Source organism: Meriones unguiculatus, chromosome 3 (genome assembly GCF_030254825.1).
Source record: "Meriones unguiculatus strain TT.TT164.6M chromosome 3, Bangor_MerUng_6.1, whole genome shotgun sequence".
Lineage (NCBI taxonomy): Eukaryota > Metazoa > Chordata > Mammalia > Rodentia > Muridae > Meriones > Meriones unguiculatus.
This window is the reverse complement of record NC_083351.1, coordinates 90,106,020-90,119,426: the sequence shown is the minus strand read 5'-3', so window position 1 is coordinate 90,119,426 and position 13,407 is coordinate 90,106,020. Positions and strand designations below refer to the sequence as shown.

Below are 13,407 nucleotides of genomic sequence, written 5' to 3'. Positions count from 1 at the left end.
TACCATTTCTATAAAATTTTCAAATACAATTAAAAATAATTTTAGTTCTTCTGCAACAAATAGAAGTTACAGAAATATTTGTCCAATAAAGCTAATCCATTGGTCCCAGTAGGATCTTGGTTCATAAATTTAGAATTCAATGCAGGACTGATGTGCACGCATCAGAGTCACATGAGTAGATCTTGTGTAACAGTGGTTATGTCCTTTCCATGTTGTGATGTGTTCCTAGGTAATTTACAATAGTAATAAAACTGTATACATTTTAAAAGGAATAATATTATATACATACACACATATGTACATATATACATAAAAGGAATACTATTTAGCTCTAAATAAAAGTGAGGTTTAGAAATTTACATGAAAATGGACTTATACTATTAAGGAAGATTACACAATCTCAGAAAGGAAAAAATCCCATGTGTTCCTTCTCTTATACATGAAATATAGCCAATAACATATGTAATCAAATGTACATGTGGACATAACATGAAGGAAAGAGAACAAGAAAGGCTGAAGATGAGGGGATGAGAAAGGATGAGTGAGAGATGATATAAAAGAGAATTATTCTAGTTCTAATCCTGTCATGGATATTTGGGTTTTAATGGTGGATAAGTGCATAATATATGTTCAATAATGAAGTGTAAAATTAAATGTGAAGCTCCACAGCTTCTGTTCTGAATGCCTATTCTAACTGCACAACAGTTTGCTAAGTTTTACAGACTTTGGGTCTGGTTAATTTTGATGTGTGATATTAAATAAAAAGGAACAGCAAAAGTGTAGCCTAAAGAAAAAAGGTTTTCTTTGTTTTCCTCCACTGTTTTCCTAAGCTTGTCTATTAAGCCTCTGCTCACCAGTTTCCCGCTGTGTCAGCAACATCCTCCTCCACTCAGACCTTTTGCACACTGATACTAATCATCCAAAGACAAAAAATTGGTAACAATGTTCTTCCTCATAACATGTATCATATGGAAAGAAATTCATATTGACTATGTGTCCTCTACACAGGAGTCATGCTAGATATTTGCATACTTTTAATCCTAGATTTAATGCTAGATAAATGCATTCGGGTTTTCCCCCCTGACATGGGATCTTAGCTGTCCTGAAACTCACTTTGTTGACCAGGCTGGCCTTAAATTCACATTGATCTGCATGCCTCTGCCTCCCAATTGCTGGGATTAAGGGTGTGAATCACTAGGCCTGATTTCCTCAAGATTAGATTAAGAACTAAACTTTTTTAGGTAGGTTTCCTTAAGTAGGCTGAGTCTGTATTCAAACTACAGCATCCTGTTAAATTTCAGTGCTCAAAAAGGACAGTTCTCTCTTTTTAGAATTATTTTCCAGAGCTGACAGAAAAAAAATTTTTTTTCAGAGAGACTTGAAACCTAAGGGGTAAAGGTGGGATAGGGAAAGAGTTGTAGAAAATAATACAACAATAAAATCCCATTATGGAAAAGTTAAATAAACATGGGAGAGATTCAGATGACCCAGCAAGTAGAAGTTACAGGAACATCTGTCTAATAAGCCTTTTTAACTGCTCCAGGTAGGCTCTTGATTGAGAAACCAGACATGGATTCACCTTAGATACTCTCAGTGAGCTCAAACAAGACCCCTGCTACTTAGGGGAGCAATCTTCTAAGAGACTGAAAGTACAAATGACACCTGTCTGGTTAAAACAGAGACAAAGCCTTTTAGAAAAAAAAAAAAGAAAATCTTCAATCTAGATCTCTGATGAGGAGATGATTCTCTGATGTAATACAAGTTAAACTCTACTTGTAAGTGTATCACTTTGCTATTACATGACTAATAACAAGGATTTATTCTTTAAGCAATGTAATGTGATTGTTTATTTTAGGCTAAGGACTAGTATTTGAGACAGACTTCTCATCACGGCCATGTAGGCTGTTCATGTCTAAGAATGTCTTCCTCATTCTATTCTTATGTCAAGTAAATACATCAATTTTAATTATATTTAATATTAAGCAAAAATATCTTTAAAAAATTGCATATGTAGTAAGCATTACAAAAGGTCAAATTAAGTATACACTTAACAGTGCTTCCAAGAAAACTAATGGGTAGAAAGGGCAATATTATAAGAATGCCAACATCCCTTAAAGCCACTTATAATCTCAACAGTTTTAATTTGAAAATCAAACAAACAAACAAACAAACCAAAAAACCTAATCCCAGATGGAAGGGATGAAGCAAATACAGTACTAACTAAAATTCTCAAAAAAAAAAAAAAAAATCCAAGAAAAATAGTAGATGAATTCTTTAAACAATTTCAAGAGCATTTATGGAAATCTAAGAGTTAAAGTGCTAATATTCTAAAAAAAAATGATAATTCAGAGGAAAATGAGATTAGAAAGCAAAAAGTTTTATATTAAAATTATGGTTGAGTCAAATAAAATAATCTACAAGATTGGAAAATAAGATTCTCAACGGCCACAAAACAAGGAATACAAAATGTGAAATATCTGATTTAAAGAATTACTACGTGAAGTGTTACTGCAGAACCGGAACAAGAAAAGAACGAGCTCAAAGACAGCTAGCAATGCATGCATCGTCTAGAACAGTGGTTCTCAACCCTGCATATCAGACATTTACAGTACAATTCATAACAGCAAAATTACAGTTATAAAAATCCCAATGAAATAACTTTAGGGTTGAGGCTCAACACAAATCACAACATTAGGAAGACAGCAACCAAAGCAAGTAGAAGAAAAGGGGAATCATTCCCTATTTAAAAACAAAACAAAACAAAACAAAAAAACAAGAGAGAATTGTCTGGGTCATATCCCAAAGCAACCACAAAGAAAGTGGGAGAAAAGAAATAATAAAATAATAAATAATAAAATAAATAACAGAAAAGCATTTCCTCAAAATGGAGAGGACACGCTTTCAGGCTGTGATACAACAAATAACCAACACCTAAGATAAGTCTCAAACGTTGCTGTTGAATTTCAGCATATTACAGAGGAAGAAAAACTCTTCTGAGTCCCCAAAGGGGACCAAGAATCAGAGTAGTATTTAATGACACTAAATACGAAACAACAGAGCTATTAGACCTTCGAAGGCCCTAAAGGAAATTATTTTGAATCTAGATTTCTAGAGTTGGCCAAAGTACAAATTCAAAAGAGAGAAGGCAAATAATGTAAATATATGAAATTTTCTGTATTCAATGGTATAGAAAGTTACTTTCCTTATATCGTGGCTGACAAAGTTACTTGAGAAAACTTTCCAAGACAACAATGGAGTAAACTAAGAATGAAGATGACATGGGATAGTTAAAGGAGCCAATTCAATAAAGTAGGAAAGAAGGCTTAAAATGACAGTGTTGCCAGGCCTAGAAAATAATTACCTTAGTTAGAAATGATGAAGCCAAAAGCTGCTAGCAAAGAATCTTGAGAATACAGATGACTCAACAGAAGAGAAAATGCAAAGGAGAGAAATTGATAGAGAAAAAAATGGGACAAAAGGGTCATGACTAAAATACAGCTGTGCAGACATAAAAGAATGGACCAAGTACTAAAACAGAGCACTGTTTGGGTGAGGTTTGACTATATCCCTTGAACTGGGTGAAAGGCAACAAACAGAGGATTTAGCTTGATTCTACTTAATCCAACATTAAACAATGTTCAAAAAATCACAATGCAAGAGTTTGATCTCCAAATTTTAGAGCTAACCTTATGGGTACTAATCTAGTGAGAACTGCAGAACTTGAATGATGGGTATGGTTCTTACCATAATGGCTTATACCAAGAATGACTTCTTGAATACAGACACACAGAACACTTTTCTTTGCCTTGCTCAAGACAAAGAGCTGGAGAGATGGCTCAGAGGTTAAGAGCATTTGTTGCTCTTCTAAGAGGTCCTGAGTTCAATTCCCAGCAATCACATGGTGGCTCACAACCATCTGAATAATGAACCTGGTGCCCTCTTCTGGCGTGAAGGTGTACATGCAGACAGGCAAACAGAACACTGTATACATAATAAATAAATAAATAAATAAATAAATAAATAAATCTTAAAAAAAATAAAAAGTAGTAAACAAAAGGCAACTACACAAGTGGAGAACAACTGTTCTCCAAATATTTCCACCAGAAAAACAAAATGAATCCAAAATGAAAAACTATAAAATGTGTAAAGAAACCATGTGCCAGAAGCGTGAGCCTGAGGAAACAACCTGATGAGAGAACCACCCCCAAGTACAAGACTGAGTACAGTAAAATGCCACTAATAAAAAAGATTTTAGGGGCTGGGTATGGTGGTGCATGTCTTTAATCCCAGCTTGTGGGAGGCAGAAGCAGGTTCAAGACCAACTGGGTCCATGTCAGGGCATCCAAGGCCTCAGAGTGAGACCCAGTCTTTTAAAAAAGGACCAGCAAGAGGGGGGGCTTGTGGGGGGGATACAAAATGAATAAAGTGTAATTAATAAAAGTTAAATAAAAAATTAAAAAAAAAAAAGGACCAGCAAGATAGCTCAGCAGGGAAAGGCACTTGCCACATGAGCCTCAGAACCTGAGTTTGCTACCCTCATCTAGCCATTCTCAACCTGCAGGTCGTGACCCCTTTGAAGGATCAAATGATCATTTGACAGGTGTCACCTACAATCATTGAAAAACACAAATATTTACATTGTAATTCATAACAGTATCAAAATTACAATTAAGAAGTAGCAACAAAAAATAATTTTATGGTTAGGAGTCACCACAACATGAAGAACTGTATTAAAGCATTGGAAGGCTGAGGACCACTGCCCTAATCTCACATAAAAGGAAAGGAATGACTCTAAAAAGGTGTTCTTTTACCTCCACATATGTACCATGGCATAAGCCTTCCCTAACAATAATACATACATACATACCTTCAAAAATTTTAAAAACATGATTAAAATCACTAGAGAATTAAAAGAGTAGAAATTATAGAAAAAACATGCAATTAAAATGGTAAGGTTTGTAAAGATATAACAGGATTTCTAACAATGAAAGTTTTTCTTTCGACATTAGGAAAGCAATGTATTGGGTACATAGTACTTTTTCACAGACACAGTGAGACCAGAGCTGTTAGTTGTTTACAGAAAGCTGGACCTGCGGTGGCCGTGATGGTCTTTGTAGGGCTGGGGCCTCAGTTTAATGTTTGCATGTATCTGAAGTTAAGAATGCTTACGTCACAGAATTTCACTGAAGGATATATACTTCAGTAGAACTCCCACGCCACAGTCACACCACAGTCACGCCACGGCAGCGTCATCCTCAGCTCAGCACTCAGTCTGTGTTCCACGTTTGCGTTTCACAGTTTATTTCTAAAGTTCTCTGGTTCTCTTTTTGAAAACAGTGAGAACACATCTATAAAACCCTCATATACAATGCCAAAAATAAAGTATTTATTATGCCCTAAATATCTTCTTTAGCTGTTTCTACTGAACGAACTCTTCCAAAGGGGTGCATTTTCTTTAAACTGTTCTAATAAAATATCCATTACATAGGTGCTAGCACAAATTTATTCCTTATAAAATCTCAGGAGCACCTCCAGTTGGACAAGGCAGAGAAGGCAGTAGTGAGAGCTCTGAATAAGAAATTCACCTGTTCTGAAGGTAAGGCATTGACACTATCCTAGAATTCCTAGGAGTCAACAAAGATAAGGTTTCATTCTTATCTTTTACAAGGGAATTTCAGAATGATAAATAAAAGATTGGGTAAAATTCAAGATACTGCATTCCAGTTATGACTGACAGTGTTAGCTGCTTCTTAAAATCAAATAAAACAAAGCAGCTTATAAGCCTGTTTATTGAAAATCCCTAAGTAGTTTAAAAAACAAACAGGGAGAAATCAGGCTACCAAGTTTTGTTTTCTTACATGGTGGAGACGAGACAAATGTTCACATCCTGTGTACTGTTGAACTCTTTCACAATCCTGAGTCTCTCCTCTGATCTTGTGCTTCCATCCAGTCTCCGGTAGTCAAGGCCAGAAGCCATGCAGAACTGCTGCAGCACATCAAGCAGCTGCAGGGAAGGCAGACCAAACACAACACTTTAGTCACAACCTTGCCAATCACTGAGGCTACGCTTAGTGAGCACTGATGATGGGCTCACAATTTCTTCTAATTAATAAGCAATAGATACAGGGGTCCTGGGTGTAACTGTGGGAGAGTGAGTCCCTAATGTATGCTAGGCCCAGGTTCTATTTCTAGTGCCAAAAATAAACTTTCCCTCACTTTTAACACCTGCATTTCTTCCCATTATTCTGAAACAGGCAAAAAAGAAAGAGAGAGAGAAAGAGAGAAAAAAAAGAAAGAAAAAGAGAGAAAGAGAGAAAGAAAGAAAGAAAGAAAGAAAGAAAGAAAGAAACCAAAATCATTGGTGAAATAATTTAAACAATTTTTATGTCATTTTCTAAATAGGGAGAATTTTCTGTACCAAGTTTTACTGAACTATGAAAGAAACAATGTTATTTGATGATATTTTAGATACTTATTTTTATTTTCTAAAATATCCCAAATATCTCAAAAGAACATCGGCAGAAAACACAACTTTACCTTTTTGTTTCATACGATGATGGCATCCCTATCTAATTTCCACAGATGACTGATGCGCTGGGAAGGTCTGCCTTGCTTCTCTCACCACGCTATGTCATGTGGATGAGAGAACGGGACAATAACCTGCTACTTCCTTGTGCTTACTGCCTTCGGACCCAGGCTGATGAAGTGAGGACATTCTGGATGGAACTCACCTTGGTGGAAAAGGAGAAGAGAAGAACCTTATCCCTGTGTTTCCTAAAATGACTCAAAAGCTGCTGCAGGACCTGGGAAGGAACACAGGGCATCACTGCATCAGTGCCAACTATAAGCACACTTTGCACACACAGACAGCGCTGGAGAGTTCCTGAGAAAGGGCTCTCCACAAGAGTAACCTCAGTCATCTCTGTTCCTTCCTGCTATATATTCCAAATTAACAAGCACAGTATTTACCACATCAAATGCTATTTATCATCCTGTTGTCAGTAGGAGGTAAAGCTCCCAAAGCCTGTTTCATCTCATCTGGTTTTACTAAAAAGAAGTATTTTAGATGATGGATTAATTTAATTTCCAGAATACAATTTTATACCGACAGTATGTTAAGACGGAATTAGCAAAACATAACCTTTAGCAAGTAAATGGCTTTCTGGACAGACAAGATGCAACGCTGTCAGTTGCTTCTAGGTAGGCTCTGAAAGACATGATGTTTATCTCTTGGATACATACCTCTTCTCACTTTCCCCCCTTTGTTTAGTTACAGTTAGCCCTGACTTCCAGATTTGATTTTGAACTCAAAGTGCTCATAATCTGCCCTCATGCTCAGTCCTTTAGAGGGAAAGCAAGAGTCCAAAAACTGTGCACAGCAGAACCTACTGTTTCTAAGGAGACATTCCCATACCTGGGAAGGGAGAACACCATGAAAAGGTATTCAGAACAAAATCCACAGAACGAAAGAGGAATTTTCTGTACTAAGTTTTACTGAACTATGAAAGAAACGATGTTATTTATTTGATAGACATCAAACAAAAAAGTATACTGAGTCTAACAATCTCTTAAGAGTTGATCTAGTAAGGACTTTTGAAATGTGAGCCTTATCCTCAATCCTTGAACAAGCATGCTACAGAGGCTACGTTTCTAAGTCTACTCAGTGAGTAGAAACATTACAGCCTGAGAAAGTTTTTGTTGTTGTTTTTGTTTCTTCGAGACAGGATTTCTCTGTGTAGCCTTGGCTATCCTGGATTCACTCTGTAGACCAGGCTGGATCAAACTCACAGAGAGCTGCCTGCCTCTGCCTCCCTGAGTGCTGGGATTACAGGTGTGCGCCACTGTACCTGGCTGGAAAATAGGTTAATATATGGACAACATATAAACTTTTATTTGCATTTAGTTTATTTTTAAATGAAATAACTAGTTTTATGGAGTACATGCATTTTAATTTTATATACACTAATACTTTTAATTAAAAGATAGTCACTTTTTTAGGTTTTTGGAAATGAATATAAGTGTAAAAAGCTCTCACATACTGCCCCTCATCTCTCTTTTTGCAATACTGGGAATTAATCCATAGCCTTGTGCATGTCAGGCCAACACTACCTCTGAGATATATATCCCCGTATTACCTCCTATTAATGTCTACATAAAGCTAATGATATTAAAATATGATTATCATTATTAATCATGAGGTATCTGTGCAACTGATCAAGTATACTAACCCATTATTAAGAGAAGTCCCTCTTGCATTAGAGTTCTTTCACTTACAGTTCTGAATCCTGATGAATGTATCATGACATGTTTTCACATTACAACATCATATAAGATAGTGTTACTGTTTAAAAGTCCCTAGTGCTTCACCTACATACCTGTCTTCCCCAGAAGCCCTGTATTTTTGCTATCTCTGTAGTTTTTCCTCTTCTAGAGGCTCACACAGATGGAGTTACACAAATATATAGTCTTTCCCAGCCCGCCTTTTTAAATTTAGCAATGTACATTTGAGAGTCCTCCAAGAGCTCAATTCTTTTTTATTTTTACTTTTTGAGAGGAGGTCTCACTGTGTAGCTCTGGCTGGCCTAGAACTTGCTATGTAGACCATGCTGTCTTTGAACTTAACAAGATCCATCTACCTCTGCCTTTGCCTCTGCCTCTGCCTCCAGAGTGAAGGGATTAAAAGCATGCACTACTATGTCTCACCGAATTTTTATTGTTAAAAAACTATTCCATTTTATGACCATACCACAGTTTATCCATTCACCTTTTCAAGGACGTCTTGACAGCTTCCAAGCTTTGAAAATTATGAATAAATTTATGTGGGGCTCCTTTGTGGGCATAAGTTTACACTTAGTAAAATTCACTAAGTTTATCTCTTAGATAAATAACAAAGAATGTGACTAGTGAATAAACGGTAAGAATGTTTCATTTTCCTATTTTAAATATCAAACACATTTTAAATGATACGGATTTGACATTATGAAGTGAAAGCTTTGCCACAAGCCACCAAACTTTTCTTCAGAGTGACCACTCACTGCAGTATCACCTGGATGAAAGAGGCTCAGTCATGTGCTGCCAGCGGCCAGGACTGTGCTACCTTAAGAGGCATACAGTGGCGCCCTCACTTGATTTTGCAGTTAGTAACAGTGGACAGCATCTTCCCTTGCACTATTTGCCATCTGCATTTCTTTCTGTAGTAAGTTATCTGTTCAGATCTTTTGCCCTTTTTAAGCTAAATTATCCATTTTTTACTTCCAAGTTTTAAGAGTTCTCTGTATATTTTGGATACCAATCCTTCATTGTTTTGCAAAAATATTCTGGTCTGAGGATTGTCTTTTCATTCATTTCACCCTTGGAAGATGGCAAGAATTTGCTCAACAGAAATCTACTCATATCATTGGTCATGGCTTCAGACCTGTTCTAATATGGGGTATTTAAAAGTGAAAGCAAAAATAGAAATAAAATATTTTTTTTCTCTCACTGCAGGTGTTCATTAGAGAAAAAAACTCTTTACATGTCTGAATTCACAAAGGATACACACCTCAATGACCTGAAGATCTTAACCCCATAGGCAATACTTCTATGATAAGCCTATCGGCTGAACATCATTAAACCAGTACATACTACAGGTAATGACACTAATTAAATGATGTGAAAAACAAATAGTCCTTCAGTACAAATCTCCAGCTATTACTGTCAAGATCTGTTTGGCAATCAGTCAGAAGTTGGAAAACAACTGCTCTCCATACAAACCAAGACGCCTTCCCTGCTTCCAACAACCAAAATTAAAATCAAAATGAAATATAATCATTATCTTAACAATACATCATAATCTTTAAAAATAAAACTAAATGAATCTGGATTTTATATCTTAAAATTTTTAAAATAAATGAAATAGATAAACAGATTATTATATTTTAATTACTTGGAATAAATCATAATAGTCTCATGAATACAAACTAATTTACTTTTACAAATATTTTTTAAGATTTATTTATTCATGTAGTTTATGTACATGAGTGCTCTGTCTTCATGCACACCAGAAGAAGAAAGCAGATCCCATTACAGATGGTTATAAGCCACCATGTAGTTTCTGGGAAGTGAACTCAGGACCTCTGGAAGAGCAGGCAAGTGTTCTTATCCACTGAGCCATCTCTCCAATCCATTACAAATAATTTTTAATACAATCTTCTTTACTTCTTCCACCTATTTTGTTTCACTGAATTTCTAGGTTTCAAGCAACTGAACAACATTAAACTTATCTATTATTAACTGTTAAAAGCATTTCTAGGTTAAACACTAACTGACTACTTTGAATTACTTCCTTTTTATTCCCTTTGCCAAAAGAAATAAACATCTTACTTTTTTCTTAATTATTGTATAAGGCTAGGAATTGTCCTATACACATCTGTGAACCCATAAATGAGGGCTCTTGATAGTTATGGAAGGTTAAACAAACTTGTCTTCTTGCACAAGGCCAGAGGCTGTCAGCAACTAACTCTACTATGACAGGTAATGTCCAGAGACCTAGGTCAGGGCTACAGAACTTGGGCTGTCCAGACCCCTCCTTTAGTAATGCAGTACCATGAATAACATGGCCACAGGTCACTTTCCCTGTATAGAAGTGTCCCCTTACAATTTTCCTATTTAAGTCAGCAAACAAAGATTGGAGGCAGAAGATTCAGTCTGTATATATGTGATAAGAGCATACATTTTAAGTGTTCTCAAGGCCAACAGAGTAGTAAGGAAAAATCTGAAGTATATTTGATGCAAGTGCCATCCGATCCATGGTATGCACTCATCTGTATGCAGAGGGCATAGTCTCCATCTTTTCTCAGTGTTTGGGTGCCTGTCTTGATTAGCTGGTGTGCTTGCAGTACCACTGCATGAATCAAATCTTCTGTAAGGCATTTCTGTCCATATGCAAACTAAACGAAGAGCACATACCTTCATTTTCCCACTATATTTAGGGTCAGAAAGTGTTTCAAAGGCTGCATCTTTGCTTTTCTGCACAAAATCTGGGAATCTGGAAAACACCTGATCACATATCCTCTTGATAAGTGTTTCCTTGAGAGAAGGAAGAAAAAATTTCAATACATATTTAAACCTGCAAAAAATAAAATTTTATAAAATACAGTAAAAATTATATTTATGAGGAACAGAAATATAATATGCCTTCTCTAAGTGAGATTAACAATTCAGAAAATCCTAAACCTATATGTTAAACATGATTGGTTTTGATCAATTCCTGACAGTATGGATATGTGACTAAATCACTACTTTTTCAAGATTTCCAAAGCAAGGAAACAAACATTTCCCAAAGAATAAATAATACTACCAAAGACTACGGTACCCAAATTCTGAATAGACTTCAAAGTCAGTTTAAATTTACCACCTAAAGCACAATAAAACATTCCTAAATGAAAGCACAACCTTCTTACTGATGTGCTCTAGAGCAACATACAACTGCAGTTACCAGCAAATGCTTCTATTTAAGACTCAACTTGGAGAGGAGTGAATTTTTGACAGTTTGGGAAACAGATTAGTTAAATATAGCAGAATGGAACTGATCTATCAGCTATCTAAGTAATTATACCAAAAAATATATAAAAACAATACATACACTATTAGATACATAAAACTACTATTGCTTTAAGCTCAAGCTTTTTCAGCTTGATTAAAATTTTAAGTGCACGTTTCTTAATACATAAGTTTTACTTAAAAATGTATCAGCATTGATGCTGAAATTTGTACTTAGTACCTTGCATCTTTACAACTACTAAATTTTAAAATAAGCCAATGAGATTCCTCTTCAATGTCACCTAAAACACACTAAAGAGTAGTTAGCTAAGATAAAAGAGACTTCCTGGTAAGAAACTCTGTCTGCTGAGACTGACTGATCAGAGCTGAAATACTATGAGACTGGAACGTTACAGGTTCAGAACTTAATTATCTTATCTTGGGTGGAATTTCAGTCCCACAGCCCCAACAGCCATTCCATGCCCACCTCTGTGTCAGAATTAACATCCTGTGACTACAGAACACTAGTTTCTACCAACCCAAAAGCTAAGAATGTCACCAGATAGCATCCTGGACCTACAGAAAAGCTTCCCCTCTTATATCCATCTATCTGATGTATCCACCAATATTTTAAAACCTGCCTTGGTTTCTGACTTTCTTCAGTAAACTATAAAATATATAAAACTACTTCCATGTTAAAATGTGGACTTTGGGGTTCTCTTACTCTCTTTAAGGTAAAAGCTATGATTTTTGGGTCAAGAACACTGTACAATTATATATCAACACTATCAGCGAGAAATGCAAAGTCATGGCCGACCTGCTGTTTGGAAGTGCTGGCCGTCTGCAGCAGTGCAGCATGGTTAGCTGCTTTCTGAAGCACAGTCAAGTAACTAAGACACAAGCTTCGCACTGTGTCACCCTGTGAATTGGTCTGTAACAGCAAGAAGAGAAAACACAGATAGGAGAAGCATTAATAACATGGCTATATAGCTAATTATAAAATGCATCACTTAGTACTTACTGTCTAACTATCTAAAACAGTAAAGGCCAGGTACCCAGAAGAATACTCATGAATCACTGACCTTGAATCACTCTTGGTGATGTAGTGACGTTTATTTAATAATAGGGGAGTCTCTATTCTGGAACAATGACAGAAAGTCGACCATTGAGAGGGTACTGGTAGCAACATTATGATATGGTCACAGAAAGAACACCTTTTTCTCTACTTATGCTAATACTAGCCTGGCAGAAATGAAGATACTGTGAAGAAACACTTGTCTCTCAATCTGACTACCAGACTATTGAAACAATGGAGCACAAGAAAATGGGAATTTCCTCAGGAATATCATGCTGAGGAGGAAACAGCACCAGTCAGAGAGGGAATCTGACGCCTAGAAAGATATTTCACACAGCTCTAACAACATGTCAAATCGCCACAAAGACTGAAGGCCAGACCCTGGTGAGTGACGCACCTTGACCATGTCCATTCAGATGGGCACCTCCTGGCCCTCTATTAACCGTTTATCTCACCTCTGGACCCTAAAAATGAACTTGAGGAATTTGCTGGATTTTTGTCCCTCTTCCCAATGTAGCTGTGCAGAATATATCTCTTTTTTCTTGTTTTCCACTTCTAATTTTGTTCTTTTAACTGGATTACTGACTAGTGGCCAAATCTGACTTGGGGAACAGCTTGTGGCCCACATATCTGATAGCAAAGCTACAAAGTTTTCTAAAAAACTAGAAAAGTAAAAAATAAAATAAAATAAAAAATTGGAAATGACCGAAAAAAAAAGAGCAAGCAATATAGAAAAATAAGTGACTTTTTGTCTCTATAAAAGATTTTTGTTCTAATAAGCCAAGTCTGTATTACACTGACACTGTGCCTAG

General features: G+C 36.1%; 1 protein-coding gene across 4 annotated transcripts in view; it reads right to left on the bottom strand.

Annotated features, from left to right (window-relative positions):
- The window catches only part of Ercc6l2 (ERCC excision repair 6 like 2), a 114,906-nt gene that overhangs the window by 73,089 nt on the left and 28,410 nt on the right, over nucleotides 1-13,407 (bottom strand). For all 4 annotated transcript variants that reach the window (XM_060380337.1, XM_060380336.1, XM_060380335.1 and 1 more), the window contains exons 8-11: nucleotides 12,338-12,451; nucleotides 10,948-11,067; nucleotides 6,732-6,803; nucleotides 5,859-6,004 (exon numbers count right to left, since the gene is read on the bottom strand). In XM_060380337.1, the coding sequence (XP_060236320.1) occupies nucleotides 5,859-6,004; nucleotides 6,732-6,803; nucleotides 10,948-11,067; nucleotides 12,338-12,451 (452 nt within the window). The remainder of the gene's footprint in view (nucleotides 1-5,858; nucleotides 6,005-6,731; nucleotides 6,804-10,947; nucleotides 11,068-12,337; nucleotides 12,452-13,407) is intronic.